Source organism: Temnothorax americanus, unplaced genomic scaffold, assembly GCF_048541705.1.
Source record: "Temnothorax americanus isolate GAGA-0224 unplaced genomic scaffold, ASM4854170v1 Scaffold17, whole genome shotgun sequence".
NCBI lineage: Eukaryota > Metazoa > Arthropoda > Insecta > Hymenoptera > Formicidae > Temnothorax > Temnothorax americanus.
In genome coordinates this window covers 165313-192560 of record NW_027509307.1, presented here as the reverse complement: position 1 = coordinate 192560, position 27248 = coordinate 165313, and the positions used below count along the sequence as shown (strand labels likewise).

The window sequence follows — 27248 nt, the reverse complement described above, 5'->3', positions numbered from 1 at the left end:
TCATCTTGAAAATACTCGCAAATGTACGATGTGAAGCATGCAGAAAAGCTTGCCATAATACTCCAATTCGTTGAATACCCGGCGTATATATGTACGTATGTACATATATGTATATCGATCTCCCAGGTCGAAGGCGAAGAAAACAAGCGGTATAACCGAAGAATACTCTATTGAAAACTCGTCGGATGAGGGCTGGATCGCGGCTTAACTTCAAGAAGTGTAACAGAATATCAAATTTCTGAACCACAAATGCATAAAAGTTCCAAGTAATTGTGAAATAAATTGCGATTAAAAAAATTACAAAAAAATTAAACATCATTTCCAAATTATATATAAAGATATTTCATTATTTCTTTATTATTTTCATTCGTCCATTTCAACTTTCGGTATTTCACAAATTTATTTTTCATAATTGCAAATTCCCCACATTTTTGTTTTTTAGTGTAATATATGTTCTCTCACATTTTGTCTTTTAATGTAATATATGTTCTCTACCGGCACAAGAGCTTTTATTATTATTAAAAAATTTTTGCCTCATTTTTTTATTATTACATAAATTATTATTAGTTTCGACATACAGTACCTAGCGAGGTTTTTCATCTTTTTAAAAGATTAAAAGGCAAATATCGCGTTTCGGGACGCTTGATAATTTACTATCGGCGTCCTCATGCGCGCATCATTAATGAGGGACGTGATTATTTCCCCACGTGTTAATCTTATTGTCGAGCTTCCCTCCCCCCTCGCCTTATTCGTTAACAATCTATTTTGCTCTGCGCTGTGTGCAGCTTCCCCCGGAGCGTGAACTGGTTTCGAACGAGTGCCATGCCTTTTACGTTTTCTGGTTTTTGTGCTCCTCACAGAGGGAGACAAGGGCCGACGACTTTTAATGGACGACAGGGCAAGCCGCATAGGCGTAAACCGTGATTTTATCTTTACTTGTAGAATGACAGAGATATAAGACCTTTGTAGGTAGTCACAGCGTGTCTCGTGTTGTTAACTGCGATATAGTAATAATGTCTTGCGTCATTAAAATAGATTTAATGGAAAGAATTCTTTCTATTTTTTGTCCTCTCATTTTATCTCAATTTTATTTACATGTTTATAATTATAAAATATTTATTTTATAAACGGCGTACGTTTCTATTTCGAATTTAAACATATATGTATGTACGTCGACATTGAGTTTATCGTTCTGCTCAATGATAGGTTGCGCTAGAGAAATAAATGCAATCTTTCAATAAAGTGAAATTCAAAGGAAAGGATATAAAAGTTGTATATTGTATATATATAGGCACGCACATACATATAGATATATAGATATATCACGAATGGAAAATTGAATGAGACTTTCTAGGGCGCAGCGATTCAGTCTCAACAACAAAACTGAAATGGAAATGTCTATTCTTGAACAAATAAAAGTGCCATAGGAATAACGATTTTCGCGTTATTGCAAATATAAATTTATAAAAGTTTCTTCTCTCTGATATAATATGTATATGCTATTTTAAAAATTTTAATTAAAAATATTAAAATGTGTGCAACGTATATTTGAGTATAATTTTAAATTTAATATATTTATCTCTTATATTATGAAAAAACGTGTATTATAAAAATGTTAATGCATTTTGCTAAAGGTTATACATTGTACATATATATTTATAGCAGATCTTTATTTCGAAACTGATGCTGCGCAAAAATCCCGATTTACGGAAAAACACATGTCATAAAATCGGCGCAGCAAAATCAATTACCGTTCAAAATTTTCATTGTTCCCTCTGTCCGTTAAATAATCGGTTTATATTTGTAATTTCTCGACGTTTGTTAACGTTTTTCACTAAAGATCGATATGAAATAAATGGACAGTAAGCTGATACGCAATAGAGCGTGTACGTGCTTTTCATTCGGTAGATGATTATCGAAAGCAAAGCTCGAAACACGTTTGCGTGTTCGAGCTCGTTCAAATGGTTCAATACGAAAATGAGGCCACACCCGGGCGGGACACTCTGCGATATAAAATAATACAGATCCAATTGCTCCATTTCGCCGGATAGTATCCGATGACTGAACATTCCATCATGCATACGCTTCAAACGCTAAGAGCAATGAGCTTAAAAGAAAAAAACACCATTTATCGCGAGATTGCAATCAACTTCAGAGAAGGAAAAAAGTGACCGAATCCGCGCCAAGTACGCGTATAAAAATGAAATGTTTCGCGAAAGGTGTATTCATATAAGATGTCGAGAAATTGTAGCGATTTTAGCGCAAACGGTTCTCTCAGTCGATTAGGCGTTATTTCGGAATAATAGCCTTTAGCGTTATACCTTTAAGAGAAAAAATAAAGACGAAAGAAAGCCGTTTCTTCGGCGAGCACGAGGTAACGATCCTCACAAACGAGTATTGTTGGTATACGTGTGCGTACGTGTGTGTATAGCCGTATATATACGTTAAAATGTAATAGTGAGCGTGTAACTCTCCGCGCCGATAATACGCAGAGTAAACTGGCGACACCGATGTTGGTATAGACTTTCGGAATTTGTTATCACTCCGCCCATACCGTCGCTACAAGTAATCATTTCGCCGTGAAGGAGAGAGGATCGGCTTTAAAAATACCGGGAGAACGAAAATAACCGGTACTCTTGCGACCTGGGGCTTTAAATAAAATCTCCGCGCGAGAAAAATTGCAACCGCGAAAATGTTGCGGCCGGTCGATCCGCCGCCAGTCGAGGATTACGAGAATCGGCGAATATATTTTGCGGCGCGGTTAAAAAAACGCTATTTCGAGCATTTATATATGCGTTTGTCACAATTAGAGTACGGATTGTATATGTAATCTGCGCGAGCGATAAATAACGAAATTAATTTACCGCGTGTAAACGTACGCAAAAGGGTATACGATTACAATATTACATCATTTAATAATATTCTTCAAACGATTTGAGACATAAAAAGTATAAAAAGTGCATTTTATTTTATACACGATATGTTTTATTTGATATATTGAATAATATTCCCCATAAAAAAAATACTCATCATATATCTTTATTAGAGATTTAAAAATTGTTCATATTTAAAATATTCATAGTTAATTAACTTTATATTAAAAAAAAGATACAAAGTGTGTGCAACACACATAACATTTCAAATGCTATTATATTAAAAATGTTTGAAAAATGTGTAACTGCACTCTCTTTGATGATGAAAACGTCATGAAATCTTTTCGATGGGCGGTAACTTTATCTTTATCCTGATGAGCTCTCGTTAAAGTAAAGTCACGACTTTTATGAAACTTGAAGAGGTTTAATTCGAGAATCTTCCATTCAATGAATTTCTATTATTCTTTGCAAATGTATATGTATATGTATATATAAATGTATATATACAATATATCTCATATTTATATATATAAAATATGGAAAAGAAAACTGGAGAGTTTTTCTTTTAAATTTATTTAGGATAAATAGAAGAAGCTAAGAAAGGTGAGAAAGTTGGTAGAAAGAGCGCGCGCGCGCGAGAGAGAAAGAGAGAGAGAGAGAGAGAGGATGATGGAGAGAAGTGCACGAGGAGGACAGCAAGGAGAAATCCCTACCACATTCCTGTAGGGAGAATCCGTACAGTTGTTGGAGTTGGTCAAAAGCATACTACATATACAAGCAAGCGTGCGCCCGACTATGTATTAGAATTATCCAATCTCGTCAAAGGACTGCACGAGCTGTACACGGAATGTACAGCAGCGTGTAAAATTACATTGCCTCTCTTTCGTGCTCTCCCCACGCCCGTATATCCTCCCCCGGTCCTAATATCGAATCATGCTTCGATTATGCTATGATCGATAAGCCATAAAGGTAGTCAACTCGATTTGGGTAACAGGCGTAACGGCGCGAAGAACGGGGGCGCGTTCTCTTCCGCGTTTGTCAAGTCCGACTTGATGCGAAATTACGAGAGAGAAAAGGCGGGGGCGCAACAATTTGGCCGAGCAACGGCGAGCTTAATGTTTTGTAACAACGCCGGACTTTATTACGGAGCCAAGCACTCCGCGCGAGACTCGTTCGGCGTGGAATTTTAGCCCCCGACTCCGGGGTAATTTAATGCTGCATCGATCGCCGGGGCCGCACGGGGAGCCGTAAATTCGAATTTTAAACAAGCACACCGCGCTAATGATATTAGTATAATAATTATTACCACGCCCGTGCGATACGCATTGAGCTGCGAGTGCTGCGTCTGCGAGAATGGCACACATTTCGTGGCACAAATATTATTTATATTTATCAGATTCGACGCATCTTCACGCATATCTTATCTCGCGACGTTAAACGTTATTTTTATGCCGGCGTCAAGCAAAATAATCAAAACAATAATAAATTTAAAAGTTAAAATGTAAAAGAGTAAACCTCGCTACATGCAAAATGTCAATAGATGTATAAATCAATTTATCGATAAATCTCATTTTTATTATAGTCGAGAAATGGTAAACGAAGAATCGCAATTTCCAATTCTTATATAGGTAAAAACGAGAAAACGCATAAAACGGAACTGCGGATAATTTCCATTAAAAAAAAAATCGTAAACGTAAAACTGATCATTATATAAATGCGATTTCTAATTGTTATAGCTGTGAATTTTAATGAGATGTCACAAGCAGTGACAGCATTACGCAACGTACGAGTTCGCAAAATCCCCGCCGACCCCCGCGATTGAAGAATCATAATTATTGGCAATACAATATACCTAAACATGTTTATGACGTGAATATGCCGACGTATCTCTCACGGTTATCGGGGCGTCTCGTTGGAATTAGCCGATCGGACAATCTAGAAAATGATGGAAACAGTTTGGGCGAGCAAGTCGCTCGCGGTGCGGCAACGTAATAAAGCTATTAGCGTAATGTTACGCGCAAACTTCGATGGAGTTACGTTACGTTTCGAGGAAACGCCACGTCCTTCGACCCTATCCGCCTCGGGAGAATGTACACGGCATAAACTTTAGTCCATCTTGCGAAAATTACTGATCGCTGGCATCAAAATACATGTCTTCCTGCATTTAATCGTACCTATGAATCAAACTCGCATGTTGCTAATGATTAAGAACTATAGTTTATCGACGAGAAACTTGAAAGCGCGTATGGAGTCATCGTCGTCATTATACAAAAAGGCAAACGTAAAATTATGTAGATTATTTCTTAAATTTATCATTAGCATGTTGCTAATGATTAAGAACGATGTTTACCAACGAGTTGTGAGAAACTTGAAATCGCGTGGACGATTTATCATCGCTAACAAAAAGACAACGCAAAATCGTGCAAATTAATTTCTAAATTAATCTGTCCTCCGATTCTTGTTTCTACAAATAAAAAAGAATAAAAAAGTACAACGTAGTGTAAAACACGAAAAGATTTACTATAGTATCCAATGATTTTTATTCCGTCCGCATTTCGGTGTTCGTGGGAAACATATTGTGTATTTAAACGCATGAGCGGATATACTATTAGTATATAGAGCAAGTTCCGACAATTCCACGAGGATCTCATCCCGTTGATCGTAAGCAAGCAAAATGTGCTTGAGATGCTTGTGAATGCGCCTTAAAGAACCGCTGCAGGTATCAAATGCACACCGTGAAAGTGGCTAAGACGCGTATACGTATACACGCGTATACACCTACGTGTAGACACTGGCTCGTGTACGCACGTACAGACACACATAAGTATGCGCATACATATACGCGCGTATCGTCAAGACGTTTCTCGTCTGGGTCGTTCGGATGCTACCTGCAGCAATTTAAAGGTTAACGTCGCTGGAAGGGCCGACGCTATCCTCCGTATCATCATCGTCATTGATATCGCCGCTGTATCTCGAGATGGTTCGGGTGAATCTTCAATATTGAAAGACTCTGAGATTTTTTAAAATTAAAATCACATTTTATTGCTTCTTTCGCGTATTACCGTGTGTCTATTATAATAATAATAATTACTCCACAGTCGTCTCTCATAAATCTAATTACAGAAAATACCGCATTCGAGATAAACTTTCGCGACTCTATACATTATATAGCGCTCGTAATGATGTGTAAATTAAGCTTAGTGAGTTTACCGGGAATACTAATAAAACGTAAATAATTGTGGTGTTCAAAAATTAAATAGAATATACGTTATACATTATACATGCAGTATACACATTTTATGTTTTAATATTATCTACGCATATATATTATATTAAGTGTTTTATTAAAATGTTTTATTAAAAATTATTAATGTATCGTAAAGTTTGTGAAATTATTTCGAAATCTGTTAAGACTCTATAAAAGTTCCGCAACTTGTGCAGGGAGAGAGGAAATATCCCGGAAAGAGTGTGGAAGGACAAGTGGAATTTTCGCCGAATCCCCATCGCGCATCGGAAAACTTATCGAATGATTCTTTCCCGATTCCCCAGATTCGAGGTTTGCGCAGTGGGAGGGAGGTATTAAATTGCCAGCTCCTGTCATAATCTATCTCACCTCCGGCCGGTTAAACTTGGCTAATAATTCGCCAGATTGGCGCCGGCAGTATAGGCATGCGCAACAAAAACCAATAACACTACCTCTCCTTCGTTCTCCCTTCGCTCCCGGTTACCCGGTACAGTGGCTCGGACTACCTCTCCTCCCCCGGTTCTATAGGTTCTCTTCGACACCCCCGTGGCCTATCCCCCTGTCCTCGTTTCCCATCCCCCCAGTTTCCATGTCCACGGTCGCCCACTCTGCCAACCATGCCAACCACGTTGCAACGGCAACGCGCACCAATACCACCGCGCGCCCACTGTACTGTATCATAGCAAAGCGCACACGCCGAACTGCATTCGCATAAATCCACTCGAATGCCTAATACCCGCCAAATATCGGTATCGCCGGAGAAAAGCGGCAAAAGCTATGCTTTATTTTATTATCTTGAGGAATTTTATCCTCGTCATCGACGGACGATGATGGGACGAGAATCGTAAGAAGGTATCGAATCGAAATTAACATTTTGAATAACAATGAAAAAATTTCATTTTAAATCTTAAGAAAGCACGTACGAAAAATAATGTACTTCAAAATCGCGAAAATAGGTTTACGTAATAATCGAAACTATATGTGGGTCGAGGGCCGTATACCGAGAAACACAAATGATTAGAATGGGAAGGATATATTGCCGTGCGACGCGACCGAAAATCAATGACCGACATGTCCGGCGTGTCGTCCAAATCCGAAACTTCGCAACGATCGACCACTCGTTGCTTTGCTAATTCATCAAATCGACTCGATGAATATATTAATTGCCTCGTTGTAACACAACGGTGGCTGGCTGATGAAATTATATACACGTTCATTGACCTTCTATCGACGTGCGCTACTCTATTGGTGCTTTCCCGATGCAAACACAACATGGTTCTTGAATTGATCGATTAATTAAATTTACTAGACACATCAGTCAATAGGATGCGTACGATTAAGAGCTCCGCATCAATTTTTGACATTATTTTATATTCAACTGAAAAATCCAAATCGAAACGAATCGTTATATCCTCTGACAAAAATTATCTCTGCACACACACACACACACATATATATATGTATATTATTATTATTATATGTATCAAACTCTTTATTTCGCTTAATTCACCGATATCGATTCGCATCAAAGTGTCGATACTTGAAATAGTTAATTTTCCTTGCGTTAAGCTTTTTCTCTAAAAATGAGTAATCGTTCGTATTATTAAATCGTTCTTTGAGAAAGGTCCGTTTTTTTCTCTATAATATTACGTCGCTATACATAAGCGAAATATTTCAATTTTCTCGTTAATGAGGAAAGTTGTGACAATAATAATGATAATACTGGTAACTACGTAGACATTGTTGTCGTTAATGAGAAGAGCTTGGCTAATGATAATGTCGCAAGGAGGAGCGTTACATAATGTTGACTTATTCCCGTATACCTATCGTATTTAATACCTCCGTACCTGCGTTTTCCGCCTTGCATTCAGGAAACTAAATTATCTCAATAGAATATGAAATTAGATATCGGATTCTATTTCCATTGTTTATACTGCGAGAAACGCGAGCGCGATACATATGAGAATATCTGATTTTTAATTGATATCAGATAATGGGGAAAAAATAATAATCACCGTAAGGATGTCCCTCGCAGTTTAATTTTAGGTTCAATTAACGTATATTTTCAGACTGCCTTGTCCTTTTAATGTAATTACTTTTCTATTTGTAATGCGGGTATAACGCAACATATATCTCGTGAAAACTTTTGTTTTTGCGCGCGTGAAATGAAATCTCTAAAAATAAAATTTTTACGAGATTGAAATCATAGGAGCGGGCAATGTGTATAAATGTAATGTAATTTCATGGATTGCAATTTAATGCATATATAGCGTACATATATAAAGTACATTTTGCCATTTAATTGAATCGCCATTAAATATTCGATGATTCTATTAATTCTAGCTATTCCATTTGAGTGGATTTAACGCACGGGGGTGGATAGAATAATTATATTCCGATAAATATGTATTTTACGAAGAAATTTAATATACGTTTTTCGCGTGCAAAGCTCCAATTTGAGTAGCTTAAGCCGCGAAATTCAATATCGCGGATTTTGCGAGTTGCAAAAGAAAAGGAAGAAAAAAACCGGCATAAAATATTCGACATTCGTCAAAAGGCGGACCCGCCCGAGCGGCGAATCTTAATCGTGCGCGATCTCACGTTGTGTGACGGGCTTAAGGGTACATTCACCCGTCGTGGATTCTCCACCGTCCTCCAGCGGCCGAACAACAACCGCGCGCACGCGAATTCCACGAGTTTTATTTAGAACATCGAATTATTCTAACGTGACGAGTTCGCGCTCCCGTACTCCGCGCGGGCAAGAGGAAAAAAAAAGAAGAACGGAGCGATGAACACATACGTCGCTCCGTAGCGCGACGTATGTAGACACACCGCATGCGGCAAACTCGCGTGTCGACGGTGAGGGGCAGGAAGAGGAAAACTCCGAAAACGAAATAAGCGCGTCTTGCTTCTTTCGCGCCGCGAACTCGAGATTCGGGACGCGAAGAATTATCTTATCTCCTCCGGATCTACTTCGGGGATTGAACTTTCCACGTTTGCGCGTGCCTATTATATGTACGGCGAAGATAATGACACGCGTAATTGCTTTATCGAACGAATCGGGCGGAGGAAAAAACGAGAATTTTAATTAAAATTTTGCACGCGCCGGATAAAAATGCATACTTTCGCCTGTGCTGCGAGCAGGCGAATTAAAATTACGAAAATTACTTACGGGGGAAGGAGCGGGCGCGCGGTGTTCTTTGAACTATTACAAAGTAACGAGGCGGGACGCGCGCGCGCGCGCGCTATCTTTTTTTCGTTGGTAGGAAAGTAAAATCGTTGCTGCATCTGATAAAGGCCAGGCGCGGGCGCGCGCACGCGCGCGCGGGGACGTGTATATTGTATGTATGCGCGAGCGTGTCGGTGTGTCTCGTACACACGTAAACAAGTCCGTCGCATTCCACGCGGACCGGGTGTACCTGCTGCACGTAATCACGCTCGAATAATTAATTAGCTTATTCTGTATTTACTTAGACAGAGTTAAAAACGCGTCTCGCCCGTCTCTAAACTGGCTAAACTGGTAGAGAAGAAATTTTTCATCGTATAACGAAATGTTTGTAAAAACAAAACACGGCGGCAATTCGGCGAGATAATAAAGTTTTATTTTCATTTCGAGCAATTTAATTAAATATTCTTTCACGTAGAATTTAATAAAATCGTCTTATCGCGCAGTATTCTCTGGATTCTTTAAAGTCGATTAACTGTACTTCCGACAGGTGCGTAATGGGAACAATTTAGAGATGTAATTTGTTATAATATCCCGAGATAGCTCGATAATACGATATAATAAAATAATTAACGTAAAGTCACTTTTCATCAAATTTATTGTTAAAAGATTGGATTAACGAGAAAAATACTTCCATTGTATTGTATGGAAGAGAATTAATTTAATCTTTTCAATATTTTCAGATTTATATATATATATATATATATATATATATATATATATTCGCGAATTAGTAGTAATAATGTTATAAAATAAATGTTAACCGTAGTTGGAATTTCTCATGACTTCACGCAAACTAGTAGTGGTTACTCGAATAGCAAGTTTCGCGAAACGGATTCTCGTTGAGTTTGCGCCAACTTTCGATTGGCAGCATCGTGGAGTAAAAATAGAGAATTCAATGTAATCAACTTTGAATTGCGGAGTAAACAATCTCGATAAAATTTTAATTAAAACCGAACCAATGGAATAATATAAAAGTATTATTGCAACGTGAATGTCGATTGCGATAATACGTACGTATAATTATTGGCTAATGCAACCGCATAGGTTCCGTTCCAATAATCAACTGTATCGTGCGAATATTGCACCTGCACTAACATTCCTCTCCGTTCGAGATTAGTATAGAAATTTATTAGTTACAAAACTTATTCGAGCCATCTCGGCATTACGAACTAAATAATAAAAAAAAATATTATTACGAAATCGTTAAATGAAGTCATTAAAATATTGCTCAGAAATTATTAAAATACTTTTTGTTTTTATAACGTTTGTATAATAACGCGGCAATGGAAATAAAAGCTTTCGGAAAATTTTAGTTCTGAAAATTTACATAAATGCGTTGCAAGAGAAGAAAATAATATTTTATTATATTTAAAACAGCGTATATTAATATATAAATTATTATTACACATGCACACAGAATATTCAATTAGCACAATTGATTTATCTCGTTTAAAATATAATAATTCATATTACTGTATATATTCCAATTTTGAATATCTCATTACAGTTTGACAATTTTGGGAAAACAGTCCTCAATTGTTCCGTTCTAAATTCATGAAAATTTGTTTCTCGTTATGAAGTAACCGAAAACCGAGCCAGCAACCGTTGGACCAATATTTTGCCTCGATAGTCAAGATGAAGCAAAGTTCCCATCCCAGTCGTGCTCATCAATCACGTCAATTACATACGACATGGTCGATTCGCGATAACACGCGCGCGCGCGCGCTCGCACGAGAGAGAATGAAAGGGCAAGATAGACAGACAATGCATATCTCTTTATACAAATATAAAAAGCGCGTACTAGAATTTTAAAAAAGTAAAATAATTAGCGATATATATTATATCACTTTGGGGATAAAACTAGGGAAGCGCCACAATATGGCGCCGACTTGAGATAATGCTTTCTATCGCGTTGTTCGACATAATTATCGGCGAGAAAATGTTCAGTTCCTTTCTGGAGCAATTACGAGGAACAAAGGGGTCAAAAGTAGCAGCCACAATTACATCAGGTTTCTATCTCTAGTCGCCTCTCCCACTCTCCTTCTCTCTCTCTCTCTCTCTTTCTACTCCAATTGTAGATTATATTCTACCCTGTTGTTTTTTAAGAAAGTGGCCATTACGAACAATTTCTGAACTCGCACGCGAACTCGAAGCGAACGACGACGCGACGACGCGACGACGCGACGAAGGGAGATACTATAACGCTACCGGCGGCGTCCATAATATTATTCCCTGCATCAAAGAACCGTCCGCGCGCACCCTCTCCCGTCAGCATTTTTCCTTCCATACGCTACAAATGAGAGAAACAACATTTCTCTCTTCGTGTAAATCGACCTATCCCCTCGTCGCGCGCTAAACGCGATATCGATCATCTCGAGGGAGCGGCAAAAGACTTCGATTCGCGGTTTTCAAACAAGGAAAAAAATACGAAAATGTTAAATTCGATAAACAGCGCGTCGGCGTCGACGGAGACATTATATGTATCCCGCGCGTTTATATAGTTAATATACAAAAGTAGAAAAGGATCAAAGACAGCATTTCCGAGGGGCGGATACTGATTACAGTCGGAGCTTGTCCCTTCCGAAATAATCGGCCCTGCAAACAGTGAAAATGACGAGCGAAGGGGTGCGCTTAATTGACGATGTCTCAATGGAACAACAGGGCGTAGAGCGTGACGACCCCAAAAGCCACCCTAACGTCAGGCGAGGGCGAGGGGTCGGCCGAAACGGCTCGTATCCTTTCAAGCCTTCGGAGTGGCTTTAAGACCATGCCAATATTTCACAAGTTTCGTTTGCCTGGCCTTTCCGCTCGCTTATTCGCCCCGAGGGCGCTCAACGTGTTTCCGCATATTTGAATAATGCCTCTTTCGTGATTCGCGTAATCGTGCGCGATTTGATCTCGCGCGCACGGAAATAGTTACATTGATGCGCGATGTCCGCGATTACGTGATTATTTTCGACCGCATATTATGACGCAGCCGGCTGAACCGATGATACGTGTAGCGATATAACGACAATGTATAATATATTGGGTTGGCCAATAAGTCCGTGCGGTTATTTATAAGTAACATTTATAAGTAAAAAACCGCAAGGACTTATTGGCCAACCTATTACATATATACGAACGAATATACAGGAACATTTGAATTTATATTAGAGCAAAATAAATAACTTGGGTATACGCGCGCGTGTATTCTCAACGGGAAAGAAGAGTCGATATATTCTCGTCTATATATACCGAAATAGTGAGCGGCGTTCTATGAAATTTCCATAGAGTCATATGCATCGAAATGGCACTGACGAAATAATACGAGACGTGAAAAAATGATAAGGCCGAAGCAACACGCGCCAGGTCCGTTATCGACGATGGCCGGTAAAGCAGAAATTATTGCTCACACGCATGTTAGCGGTAAAGTGCTGACGAAGCGATGTTGAGACGAGCTCCATTCAAACGAGGAACTTGTTTCCAAACCGTTTCGAAACGTATTTTTCAGAAAACGAAAATGATTATACATGACAGAGCTATAGAAAGCTTAAGAAAGCAGCTTGTGACATTTGTTAAAGAGATGAGACACAATTTTCAGAGAAAAGCTCTTCAAATGAGAATTAAGGGATTAAGAAACGTCTCGTTGAAACGAGCTTTACGTGCGTCCGCATTTCATTTGGTCGAAAGTATTTTGTCACGAAATTCGTCACAAATCTAATCCATCGCTCGTTATAGATATCTTTTAGGGAACATACCTCGCCGTGCGTGTCCCTCCTTCCGTCCGGCGTGTTTTCAGGTAAGAAGTAGAGCCGCAAGGACGCCAGAGGCTGATTCGGTCCACGACTGTCCATCCACAGTAGCTGAAGCTCGCCGATGCTAACGAGATCGGCATCGCTCCACAATTTCGTCAGGAAGAAACTGCCGAGACGCAGGACACGACCGTTACTTATCCTTACCGCCTTATAAAATGTGTAAGGGCCGTGGCTGAAGCAAGCACCGCCCAGTAACTGAAAAGAATAAAGAGAAATTCGTCAATATTCATGTTTAAGTCATTATTCTCCCGCTGCGAGCGTCATGATGCCCGGCGAAAAAAAAAATGAAAATTTTCGTACACAAAGAAAATACATATTCTCTCCCATATAATTTTCCGCAACGTCGCTTCTAATAGCACGCTCGCGGTACACATGCCATTTAATAATTATTCCCGTACCGTTATTAATATTACAATTAACATATATTAATGTTTAATGAGAAATGCGTTTGAATATTAGAATGTATTATGATGCAATATTAATCGGATGATAAAAACAGGCAGGATATATATATATATATATATATCCATTAAAACGCGACGAATATCAGCGCGACAAAGAGCATCGAAAATTCGGTTGCGGATCAATTTCGAGGAATATTCGATTAAAAGACATTCTCTTTCATTCTTTTCTTTCCCCCTCCCTCTCCATGTCGGCTTTTAAAATGCCATCCCCCCCGAATACGCGCGACCGTCGCGAGAGAGATTCGCGGCGAGGCGGGGGTTGAGACCGCGGAAAGGCGGGGGTACGGCTCCCCGGAGGGTATTTGCAGCGTACCGCGGAGCCGAGACACGTGCACACTCGCGCGACATTCGCACGCACACACGCACGCACGTATACGCACACGTGCACGTACGCACGTACGTGACGTGAGATAAACTCGGACGCGTTCGTCGAACGGGAGGAAATCTTCGCGCTAAAAGTGACACAGGTTTCCACGATTCTGTTGGGATTCGCGTGATTAGAATCGATAGAGAGCGGAATCGCGATGCGCGATAAATAATAAATGGCGAACGCGCGCGCGTGTAAAAAATTAATTAACCGCCCGTTCGGAGTCATCCGACAAGAACGACGCGCGACGACGTCTCACTCGGCGGAGGAACGCGACGATTAATTCGCATTTCGCAGGAAGGGAGGGAGAGGGAGGAGGGGGGCAAGAAAGAAGCGTATAAATGATAAAAGCATGAACGAAGATTCGAACGGGGTACGTTGATTTCACACGTCGCTGTTTTCTCTCCCTGTTACCCTAGAAAAACTATTTATTATTCAATGAGAAAAATGTTTATTATCCGGCTGCTGAAAAAAGCTCCGCAGACGAAAGAGCAAACGAACCGTGCACGCGGCGCGTACAGTTCGTCGCATAAATTCCTGATGGAAAGCCCTCCTTCGCGAGAGTCCTTCGCGTTGCGCGCCTTTTCTTTTCGTTAAGGGTTCAACCGTCGACGCGATACATATATCATGGCAATCACTCCGGAAATCACTCCGCGATTGTCGACGCGAGCCAACTCGTCCCGATGCCCGAAAGTCGCGGAAGTCTGCCGTTCTAATAGCGGAATCGATCGGTCTCTCATCGTCGATCGATCGCGCGTCGAGGCGTCGAGCGAAATGACGAACGACGCGTTTGTTCCATTTCTTTTTTTTAATTATTTCCTTCGCGTCCGGCACGACGGTTACAGATGTCGGATGTCGCGCGTATCGACGTAACGGTGTCGGCGCGAGTTTTCGCGGCTGCGAGAATTGCAAGAGAATCGGCCCGTCGTAATTGCGAATATAAAACACTCGATACGATACTCGAACGAGGGGATCGAAGGGAGGGAAAAACACACGGGACGAGAGAGATCCACTCGCGCTTGCAGCACGGACTGTACGGGCGTCTGCTGCTTTGCAGCGGAGACTTGTCCATTACTCCCTTTGCTTTATTTATCCGGGCGAAATTTCAAATGGATCGGATTTGGACGTAAAAGAGACAGGCCGCGCGCGCAAAGATCGATGCTAGAATATTCACGCAAAAATGCCCAATTTTTTGGCCGCAGTCGACGGGAATCCCCCTACCCCTCCCCCCCCTTCCCCGCTTTCGGCTATTTGTCGCTTTATATCGTGACGTAACGCGAGAGCGGCGGTTCCGGCGATGTATCGATTTCACTTATAGAAAGATGATTCCGAAAGGCACGTCTCGAATAACAAAGTCCTTTAATTGCCGACTAAGTGAATCCGATATTGGGTCACGTTAGTCGCGCACCGGCTAATCGAGACTCTTGAAAACGAGCGAATCCCCCGGTATACGCGCCTCGATATGCAAAACCGTAGCTAAGTCGCTTCATTAAAGTACTGCGCAAATCGACGAGCGTGTCGCGCTCGCGCTATCAATCGCGCTCGCGTTACATAATTGAATCAATAAATGGCACTTAGGCGATCACACCGAACGGAGTGTGTGAGCACCACTGCCATAACTATTTCCAATGTTTTAAGAGTACAGTCGCGGCCAAGAGTTTCCGGCCGGTGGGCGGCCCACGAGGTGCTGAGATCAGCCGACGCGAATGGTATTTATAGCAGTTAATCTCGTTTCTCTCCGCGCGCGCGCGCTGCACCGCGCGCGAAACTTACCGCCATTGATATCGCGATTGCATCTACGACGCTCTTTTATCTGACACGGACAAGTGCACTGGCGTCGGCGGGCGCGAGACCCGCGCACCTACACAAACCGAGCGTACGTGCTCACACACGACACACGCGCGCACGCGACGCCCACGTGGGCGCCGAAATTTTTCAATCTCGCCGTTACCGTTATTATTTATCGGAATGCGCCAATTCCATGCCCCATCGAGAGTCGTCAAATATTTTTCTCCGCGCGCACGGATGCACAATGGCGCGCCATGCATTATTCATCGGGCGACGTACGCGTTGCGCTCTTTCCTTCCATAAAAAAAAAACACGCTCCATAGTAAATAAATATCTGTCGCGACGGTCGCGGCGTCGTGACGCTCCGCCAATTCACTCATTAATTTTATTTCTCGATGCTTGAGGAGCGGAGCGCGCGTTGTCGTCGTGCGTGCGGGCGATATGTAAAATGCCGCCGCACGTCGACGCGAATTGTTTAAAAATAAGAGAAACGGCATACCCCGGCGGAACACCGGACGTTTACATCGCGCCGCGTTAACAACGAATGGAACACCCTCTCTCGTTTCTGCGATTGCCGTTCGAGGTGCTTGCCCTTGGGAGCGGGGACGACGCTAATCGCGCGAGTAAAACAAAGCGAGCGGACAATACATTCGCGAATCCTTTCCCCCCTTCGTGTAAAATCCAAAAGTGTTTCGAGAAATTCTTTCCCGCCGCTACGTACATGACGCGAAGAGAGATAATTGTTATTTTTCTTAATGCATTATCCGTTTCCCCGTCGGGGATACTATAACATTACGCTTGTGAAACTTCTGCAGCTTTATATAATGATCGTTGTCTGTTTTCCTTTTGCAATAGAAACGCTCAGAACCAAGAACGACTGGGAGAGAGAGAAAGAAAAAGAGAGAAAAAGAAAGAGAGAGAGAGAGAGAGAGAGAAAGAGAGAAGAAAGAAAGAAAAGGAGGCGACGAGAATCTCAAGGAGAGAGAAGGAGAGAACGAAAACGAGGAGAACACGTCACGTAATATTTTAAGTCCATTGAGTATAAAAGAGCATATATGGAATGAGAATAAAAATGATACTAATGGAATATGAATAAATATGGAATAAAATAAAAAATGATATTGACGATATTGATCGAATCCGAATGGACTGGATTCAAGGAAAGTAAAAAATGCCACATAATATTTTAAAATCGTTCAGTAAAATATAACGTGTACAATTCATGATTATTCTGTTTTTTTTTTCTCGTCAAGAATTTATATGTTGTATACCTATATCTTTGTTTGCGTTTGCCCGAACTGAGTAAATAAATATAAATGTGTGCGAAGAAGAATCAAAAGCAACACGACGCTAATCAAATCCGGTTAATCGGACGTATACGATTGAGAACAACACGAATACTATAAATATTCAACAGATCCGTTCATTGCTATGCCTACGCGCTCGCCGACCAAAAGATACGAAAACGCTGAGCATTCTCGCTGTATCACAAGAACTCGCGACACATACCTATTGTATTCGTTTATAACGTGCGAGAAAACGGAGGGAACAGAGCGCGGAGAATGAAAAGGTGATGAGTGAGATCGTGCGGCGCGAAATTAATAAGTGCGCACGATCAAAATAATGTGAATAAATCACACCGGGATCGTTAATGGCTCTTATGTAACGCGTACCGTCGGCAACGTAACGTACGATGGATGCATATCGCAATCGTCACGTTACGCACGGATGTAAACGTCGGCCGTCAAAATATTTTCATCGGCGGAAAAACGATCGGCGCGGCAGACGCGATCGAACGAGGAGCGTGCACGAAAAAAAAAAGAAAAATAGAATCGCACGACAAGCAGCTGTAAATTGCAATCGGAGCAATTCGTACACGAGACTCCCCCTACTATCTCGAGAAGCTTCGTTTACCGTCACGATGGAAAAAAAAGTTGCTGAACGTAAAATATGTAATATCCCACGTCGACTGACATTTGAGACGGTTTCGCGATTGCGCGAAGCGGCGCTCGTATTATGTAATTAACCTTTCTCATCGCGCGCGACGCGCGCGAATCGAATAATGTACTCTCATCCCGAGAGTACCGGAAAGAGATACTCGCACGCGCGCGTACGCGGTCAGCGCGCGGAAAAACGTGGCCGAGGGATCGAAAAGAAAAAAAAGGACGGGATATAGGGCAATGCTCCCCATCCCCCGCTCACCCCCCGTCATTGTATACCCTCGCCGCGTGTAATCGCATATATACGAAGCTATTCCGTAAGCCCTCCGCACTGCGTTGTCCCTCTCTTTCGCCCTCTTTCTCTCTTTCTCTCTTTCCCCCGTTTCCCCTACTTGTTACCGTGTCTATATTTCTGCCCATCTGTCTCGCTTTCCGATGATATTCCTCCAGAACTCGTCGCGCCGTCTCTTTTGCTCTCGCGCGACGCTCCTTCGCCTCGTCCTCCTCTCCATCTCTTTCATTCGCGGCGAATGAGTTTTACTAACCGCTCTAAAGCGTTCATCACATCGCATGAATCACCGCGCGGTCAGGAGATTAAGAAACGCGGGATGACGTCGTCCGATAATACCGAGATTCAAGAATCCAACGGACGGAAAGTAACCCGGACTAACGTTACGACGACAATGCGTTATTTCGTTTATCCCCTGTGCGATAACGCTGGGATCGAGGATAAACCGAATAACGCGCGCAAGTAAGTTAATTTTTATTTTTCTTTAAAGCTATTCCATTTTATTATCTTTACGTTCCGCTAAAGGTAAATAGTCGTGGAGAACGAAATACGTCGCGGTGAAATAAAAATGAAAAATAAAACAGTCATCTTTTGATTATACAGCGATTAGATATGTGACTAATTTTTGTGATATCGAGGCTATAAGTACTAATACGAGCAATATTTCTCTCGTCGGGGGGGGGGATATAATATTTCATTTGCGTTTACGTTCCTTCGGATTAAATTAGCGTCCCATAAATTAGCGCAACGAGCCGAAAGATAAGACCTTAGAGACTGAAACGCGCGCGCGCGCGCGCGCGAGATGTATCCCGCTTTCATTACATTTTTCAAAATGAAGAAAGCGGATATCTGCGGCTATCTCGCCGCCAGCTTTTAATTAAAAACTTTCAACTGCGCCGGAGCGGTGCATCGTGTGAGCGAACCTTCAACCCGACGCGCTGCACGTGCACACACGTCGACGCGGAGGGTCCCGTGTGTGTTCCCCTTCGCGCGTGCGTGTCGGTGGCTGTCGTTGACACACGCGTGCGTGTGTATACGCATGCACGCATGCAGCCCGGCCACGCACAATATACGTGGAATTTGACTCAGGTACGTCACACATACAGGGACGCGAGTGAATCAACGGATAGGCACACTTGACTCGTCAACGCACATCGTCACACAAAGCGCTTGTAGGCATTTAAAGATTTCATTTGGGCGAGTGAGTATTCGTTTGCCCGGGGGCATCGCGCGTCGCATCGCTACGGCGAAGAAGCTATGCATCGGATGTTTTTTTTATTTGTTTCGCGAAAAACAAATCGCCGGATTTTTGCTTATCTGTATTCGTTACCGATCCATATCTCATCCCTTGTGCGTGCTACGAATCAATTACGCGCCGCCGAACGATATTCCGCAAAGAAAACGCGCCGCATTAGATATTCCGAGCGAGCGAGGCACAGAGAGGCGGGGAGAAAGGATAAGGGGAGCGAATGCAATGTAATACGATATTAATAACAAATGTAACGTGCGCTTATGCGAGAGAGTGCGTATACGCGAGTATGTACGCGCGTCGCGGAAATTTAAATGATGTACTTATGTCGTATTCAAGTTCGACACACACCGCGGTTAGATTGAATTTCGTGAGTTTGCAAACTGCGTATTTATTATGCGAAAGCATATTACACTTTGAGGTGCTTTGATAAAAATTTTATAATAGAAAAGCGAGCGTGGTTATATTCGCAATATATATATATATATATATATATATATATATATATATATATATGTATATACTTCAACTGATGTAGGAAACTAGTATATCCAGAAATCGATTAAACCCGGCAAATATATCCCGTCAATGCATATGTTATCCGAACCCGTCTGATTCTTGTATCAATCGATGAGCCGAATTATTTACCAAACGCTGCATGATAAATAAGTCATTTAACGATAGCGAGATTGACTCTTGCATTTCCGATTCTTTAATAATAATTTTAAAAAAGGAAGAAAAAACATCAAGAAAGACGTCGAGAGTTTAGAAATAAGCGAAATAAAGCTATCAGACGCATATCTCTTAATATCAAGACTGTTATAATGAGCGCGGCTAAAAGCTGATTCGCTGAAAGTTACCCAGGGACGGACGGATATACAACGCTCGTATGCGTCAAAACGAGTGTACGGGATGTCTCAAGCTTCCCTATGCTTCCTTTCGGAATCTACAGATTCTTTCATTTAAAATCGACAGTAAAATTTCATCAAATGCTGTACCTTTCTACAATTTTTTAATATATTTAAACAACTGTGTACCACCCAATTTCTACGTTATCCTCGTCTGCTGTTTCAATTAAACATTTATTATAAAAACTGTTTACTTAAATATTTACCTCAAAATTTACAAATATTAAAAAAAAAAAAAATTATAGAATGTTACAAATAAATTAAAATTTTTCTCAATTCCGTTCCCTCTCTCTCTCTCTCTCTCTCTCTCTCTCTCTCAGAGAGCTGAAGAAAGATTTATTGAATACTTCAAGGATTTGTAGGTAGGTACACGCGAAAAATAAGAACGCGCGAGAGCATGTATACCGTGCCCTTCAAAAGCACGCGTCGCGCTCGCACTGTTCGTTTTCTTGCCGCGACCGTATCGTCGTCCCTCTTCCTGCCTCCTTTCCTTCCGTTCCTTCTCGTTTCCCCGCTAAAGCCCCTTGGCATCGTTCTCATCGAGTTATTATTACACGGCATAGGGTCACTATCGTCGTTATTCCCGCGGAAGGTTCTCATTCGCGAAAGGCGAGTCGCGTCGATCAGCAATAAAAGATATCCGGACTCCGACGAATAAAATTGAAAGAGTGGGAAGAGAGAGAGAGAGAGAGAGAGAGAGAGAGAGATCCCCATCTTGCAGATCAGAAGTCACCTTGACGATGGCAACCAAAATGAAACCGGTTCTCGAGATATACGAAATTAGGTCCCTATTTTGGTCGGGGCCTCTTAATCAATGTTTATTTCCACGTTTATCAGACGCGGGAAAAAAATGCAATGTCATTACCTAGTATTATCAGCGCATTTAGATTAAGGCCCGCTGATTATCTACAATACATACTTAGGCACGGCGATAAGTGATATGATAAACGAGTTTAATGTGATCTCAACGAACTGGCTTATAATATAATTGTACAAGCAGGAAAATATTACCTCTTATATAAATATAATACAATTCTTCAAAAACATTTGACTTTTCAACTCGTTGGTTGTTAAATTATTTTCACATTTAATACGATGCTTCCCTTCTCGAATTTGTGACTCGAAAATGAAATTTTTAACGTAAAATTGTTGTTACGTTTCCAATTTACATGTTCTTTATGTTGTCAACGCTTGTAAAACAGTTATAAAAGCGGACGAACAGTTTCTCTCTCATTTACGTAATATTCGTTTTAACGATGTTGCACGTGATAACGTTTACAGCGAGTTTGAATAAACTGAACAACGCAAATCGAGAAAAAAATAAAATTTTTTTTGCAAAGAGAATAAATTATAAAGCCGACATGTGTATTGGAAATAAATACAATAGAATTTAAAATATTGCGGAAGAGAGATTTACAATAAATTATTAAATAAAGAAAAACACCGATGTGTTATCTCGTAAAAAATAACTCGAGTCACCTCTGTATATTTTAAGGGAAAATAATCATAGAGACGTATAAACACAAATATTGTTCATGTTGACGGAATTCCTTCGATATATCGCCCGATCCTTGGAATTTTCAAACGATATGATTCCTGGCGTGTGGACTAGGTTTCATATTTCCCGGACGAAGGATTTTTCAAGTATAGGTACATCTGATAATCGTCAACATTACAGAATTTCATCGATATCCGGTGTAATAATCCGCGAATCGTTTCTCTTTATTAGAATTTACGATGATCTTTCGGCGGCCTAAGTCTGAGAAACTAATTACGAGGCGAGTGCGAAATGTAAAAAATTACGTGACCTCCCTCGTGCATCGTAACGTGCAACGTCAACAGAGAGAAAGTAATATTATAATGCTGATGCGGTATTTATAGACGCACGAAATTGTCAACGACGAGGAACGTGGCGAAGCGATTTTGTGAATCCGACAGCGTGCATTCTGATACTTATGCGCAATGAAAACAACGATAAGATACGAGGCGTACAACGCGCCTCGGAGAAACAGATTACGTTAAGTGACGCATTCGATTGTCGATCGAAAATCGAGAGCTGCGAGAGAATCGCAGCTTCGGTAAAAAAATTCAGTTTTCATTTTTCAATAAACAAAAAAAGCCGTAGAAAATGGCAAAATTGCGTCGCGCCACATTTCGCGTTTCCTTTTTGCAACGAAAAAGAAAAAAAAAGAGAGAAGAATAAAGCGCGGTCATTATTGTATATCGGAGCAACGAGATCTGGAATTGTAATAATATTAATCCGTATTACTGATCGAGCACACAATACTGTCTCATCGGATTCATTTTTGCATTTACATGCAGTTTCGCGCAGATATAATGCAATGCGCTATTGCAGTTAGGATTTCCCAATCGCGCACACGGTTGGAGAAGTGAATGTGCGGGGAGAAGAGGAGAAGAGAAGAGGGGGAGTACTCTGTCTACCGGGCTCTCCCTCTCTCTCTCTCTCTCTCTCTCTCTCTCTCTCTCTCTCTCTCTCTCTCTCTCTCTCTCTCTCTCTCTCTCTCTCTCTCTCTCTCTCTCTCTCTCTCTCCCTCTGTATACGAGTGTTACGGAAAGTGGAGGGAAAGAAGACAGAGAAGAGGGGCTATCCACGCTCGCACGCGACCTACGCATGCGCATACAAACGCACACGCACACACAGGCACGCACGGCATACGTGTTATACATTTCGATATCGCATTATTATTAAATCCTCCAAAGCAAAAAAAAAAGAAGAAAAACATTATTGGACGGCCGTGAGCGCGCGCGCACGAATTGCGTTTATTTCTCTTTGACTCGCGTAATTGTAAAATTAAGTCGGAACGCGTCGTTCGGTCGCGTCGTAAAATTAACGCCTCACGTTAGGCACGACGATTGAGAAACTTTCCGGGACAAGGTAGATCGTTATCTTTCCCCAAATTTTTTTTCTTTCGAATATATACTCGCTCGCTCGCGAGTCTCTCGTGTGTAAAACGTAATAAACTTGACTCGTGCCTTTTATAAATTTAAAACACTGCTTAACTCGCGTTACGAGCCTCTGACTCGAATTAATCCGCGCCATTAACGGCAACGCTGTTGAACAACACTCTCGAGATAATGACGTTTACGTTACCGCGTAACGCGAGAAAAAGAGGGAGATATATATATATATATATTTTTTTTGTAATACAAATTATAAAAAAGATATGTAATTTTATAAATTCCATTTTGAGTAGCTCCACACTAGTTCCGTCGCGCCGCGTCGTTTAATTTATATTATTCTTCGTTATTTTTCATTTCTGTTCTTTATGAAGAGATTTATCTCGTCCGCGCCATCCCCGTGCCGCGCGCCCGTCCCTTCTCTACCGATGTGCTTTTCCCCTCTCTCTTTCTCTTCCCTCCGCGCAGCACAGATCCGACTCTTTCCGAGCATCTTTCCTCTCACCTACGTACTCACTCCATCGACTGGATTCAATTCACTTTTCTCCGAGGAGCAACTCTCGCTGGGTGACTTTTCGCCTCGTTTATTTACTTCTTCCGGCTTGCACTAGGCATTTCCGAATATGAGCGAAATTCGCGTTCGGCGAATAAGAAAGAATACAATATGAGAATCCATATAACATTCGAATAATACGAAATTTCCTTCAAGTACATTTGTTGTCGATTTGCTTATACGTCAATTTTTTTAATTTATCTCTTAAAATTAGAATTAAAATTAATATAAGATAAAAAATTATTGTATTGGCGTAATAGAACGAGAAAATTAATATTTTAAGCAATTCTAAAGTAAAAAGTTTTTTCTTCAATTTACAAAACGTAAAAATATACAAGCTACGTATGAAAAAATATTAACATTTAAAAATCGTAGCGTTATTTTTAATACATACAACATGGTAATCTGAAGATTTCCATATAAAAGAGATTACATTCGAAAAGAGGATTATATATAGCAAATAGCACAAAGCTAAGTATACACACAGTTTACGATGACTCAAACGATAACGTCAAAAAACATTTTTTTCCTTGGGGAATACTTGTGAAACACGTTAAAAGTGCGTAGACAGAGAGAAAGAACAAGAGGACGGAGCGAAAATAAGTGGAAGAGAGAAAATGTGGATACGAGGGGGACCACAGAGTTTTGTCGAAGACAAAAAACTGTTCCATGGATGGCCGCTATATACTCGTATCCCAGTCGTCGACACTCCAGGGACATCGCGTTAAATAAACTGACACTCAAAAAGCAAGCGAACTGACAGTTCGAAGGCAAGCGAAAATAACGAATCTCAGGAGGTGCTTTTGTAATGAGGTTTAGGCATTCTAGCGCGTTTTGAAAGCAAAATATTCATTATTCGCCGAACACTAGCGAGTATACTGAAAGTACACGGATACATTGTTTTCGGATCTTGATTCGACTCGATTGGCAAGTAATTGACGCGCTGTTTATTCTTTTCCGCGCACTCCACACCATCGCGATAACGATATTTGTGCAGCGAGTTAACGCACTCGACTCGCTAGGCGTAGCCGGCGACACAACCGAATGCATTTCGTTTCATCGGTCCATCGATTGTCAACGTCGATAATGTATTCGGGGAATCGCGGGGATTGTGTATACACACTCGGTTTCTATTAGGCCGAAAAAGTAACGCGAGAACTACTCGCGATTTCCGCTCTTTCTGCATGATGAAACCTTATGATAGAGGGAGAGAGAGAGAGAGAGAGAGAGAGAGAGAGAGAGAGAGAGAGAGAGAGAGAGAGAGAGAGAGAGAGAGAGAGAGAGAGAGAGAGAGAGAAGGTGAGAGAGAGACGAAAGAGGGGCGAGGAGAGAAAGAGAGAGGCGCGGCGGAGTGAGAGGGGCGCGCTACACGGAGGAGTAATTTCCCGCCTTATGGATGCTGCACGACGATCGTATCTCGTCGCGTCGCGCAAACGCCGCGCGCGCGCCGCATTCACAGAATGTTATGCACGCGTGCATACGCGTTACTTGTCTTTTTCTCGCGCGGATGTTTTCTCGCGGAACGTATAAACGCGCGAGCGCGTGCGCCGTACGGCGCGCACGCACGTGACACAAGTAGAAATGTGTGTGTTTGCATACGCACACACGCGTGTGTATTTGCAAACACGCGCGATATAGAAGAGAGAGAAAGAAAGAGAATGAAAGAAAGAAGCGGTTAATGTTTGTATTACATTTTGCAAAAAAGCAGCCGGATCGATAAAAACCTAATACCCCTCTCCGTGAGGGGCGTATTATTTTTCAGAATAGTTCAATTTACCATTTCTCTCTCTCTCTCTCTCTCTCGCTCGCTCGCTCTTTTTTTTAATAATAAACGACAGGAATATTTTATCACATTTTTGTTTGCTTGTTTTGCCAGGTCCTGCGTCGGATAGGAGGAGTAGGCGATCGATAGAATGCGCGCGAATGGCGGACAGGAATTTTCGGAGGCACGCAATAATGCAATGCGATTGAACGTTTTATTATCCTGAAAATAGAGCCGTCGTCGCTCGTGTTCCGTTGCGACGCGCGACGCGCGGTACAGAATGATTATCATAACTGTCACGAAGGTATAACAGATACGCTATCGCCGATTATGCCCGATTCATCCGCGTACGCGAAAGGTGGGCAAACAATTTTTTTTACAACGCGATAATTAATAGTAGCAACGGAAAAAAAAATACAAAAAATCGTTATCAAGATTAACGACAACGCGTTTCATCATTGTCCTCGTCACTGAAAATTCCCAGCTCCGTTCGCGTCTGTGCGTACGTGATTAAAAATCTAAGAAAAGATAACGGGACGCCATTGCGATCTTATAAATCAGCATTATTATAAATCACCATTTCGCGGCAAGGCTAAGCAGACTGACGCGTGTACAGTTGCATCAGATAGAAGGCATGGCGGGTTCGTGTTTCGCAATTCATCGCCGGTGGCGTTGAAATAATTTTGGAAACGATAGTACCACACGTCGAATTATATTTGCGGACAATATTAGGTGCATTGCGTTATCGTTATTTTTAAATAAACAATTATTGCTGTATCAGCAGGAATACATATTCAATTCGTGACATCGAGTCTGATAAATCGCGATTAATTAGTTACGCGCACGTTTTAACTCGAAATATCGATTTCTCTTGCAACATATTAACACACAGTTATTGATTTATCGCTTCTCCCAAGATTAAAATGTGGCGTGGAAACATCACTAATTGTAAGTCTTATTATTGTTATTGACAGGAAAATGCATTATTTAGTAACTTATTTAGTAACTACACGTCGCGATATAAAATGCGCGTTACGATCTCTAACGCAATGATACGGCATACGTGTCTTTTAGATAAAACCGGTTTCTATTATGCGACAACACAGGAGAAAAAATCGCCGAACATCGCCGTAACATCGTTTACCAGATACGTCGTCTTGTTTGAATTATTTGTTAAAGCTCGCCGCGGAATTGTGAGTCCATTAACGAAACACCGGCTATATATACATGCAAGAGAAACGAAGACACGGTTCTAGCAGACTTGCCTGCCTTTTCGGAAAAGCTTGGCACAATAATAGAATACATTTTCCATTGGTCCAATTCCCAGCGGTAATTACATCGGGCCTTTCTATCGGCTTTGCCACCGTACGTCGTTTCCGTTCTCTCATCCTCCCTCGCGCGCCCACCCTCGCTGCACCATTCTCGCCCCTGTCTCACCCCCGTCGCGTCCCCGAACACATCGCCGTCAAAGCATAAATTGCTTCTGTACACATTTTCGGTGAATTCTCGCGGCTCTTTGCTCGCTCGCGAGCAACGACGCTCGTTATAAAAATAAAGATTTGTTTCGGGCGCGAATCAAAAGCCAGACTGGTCGAAAGTTGAACTAAAACGTTTAGGTAATCAACGCCGATCAATAGCGTTATTTATTACGGTCGTTGCCGCGATGTAAAGCAAGGACTGCGAAGTAAAAACTTAATTAAGATTAATAAGAGAGACGTTATTTAATAAGCGACAGAGAGAAAAGTGGTACTTTCGTCGATGCGCCAGCGTATCGATTTTAGCGGCACGCGCGGAAGCACCCTGTCTCCGTCGATCCCTGTCTCCGTCGTGAACGAAATGCTTATATCGTCGATTGAACAATTTTCC

The 27248-nt window shown here is 41.5% G+C and overlaps 1 protein-coding gene across 5 annotated transcripts in view; it reads right to left on the bottom strand.

Moving 5' to 3' along the window:
- The window catches only part of LOC143895838 (uncharacterized), a 128313-nt gene that overhangs the window by 88545 nt on the left and 12520 nt on the right, over positions 1 to 27248 (bottom strand). For all 5 annotated transcript variants that reach the window (XM_077403219.1, XM_077403220.1, XM_077403221.1 and 2 more), the window contains one exon: positions 13087 to 13338. In XM_077403219.1, the coding sequence (XP_077259345.1) occupies positions 13087 to 13338 (252 nt within the window). The remainder of the gene's footprint in view (positions 1 to 13086; positions 13339 to 27248) is intronic.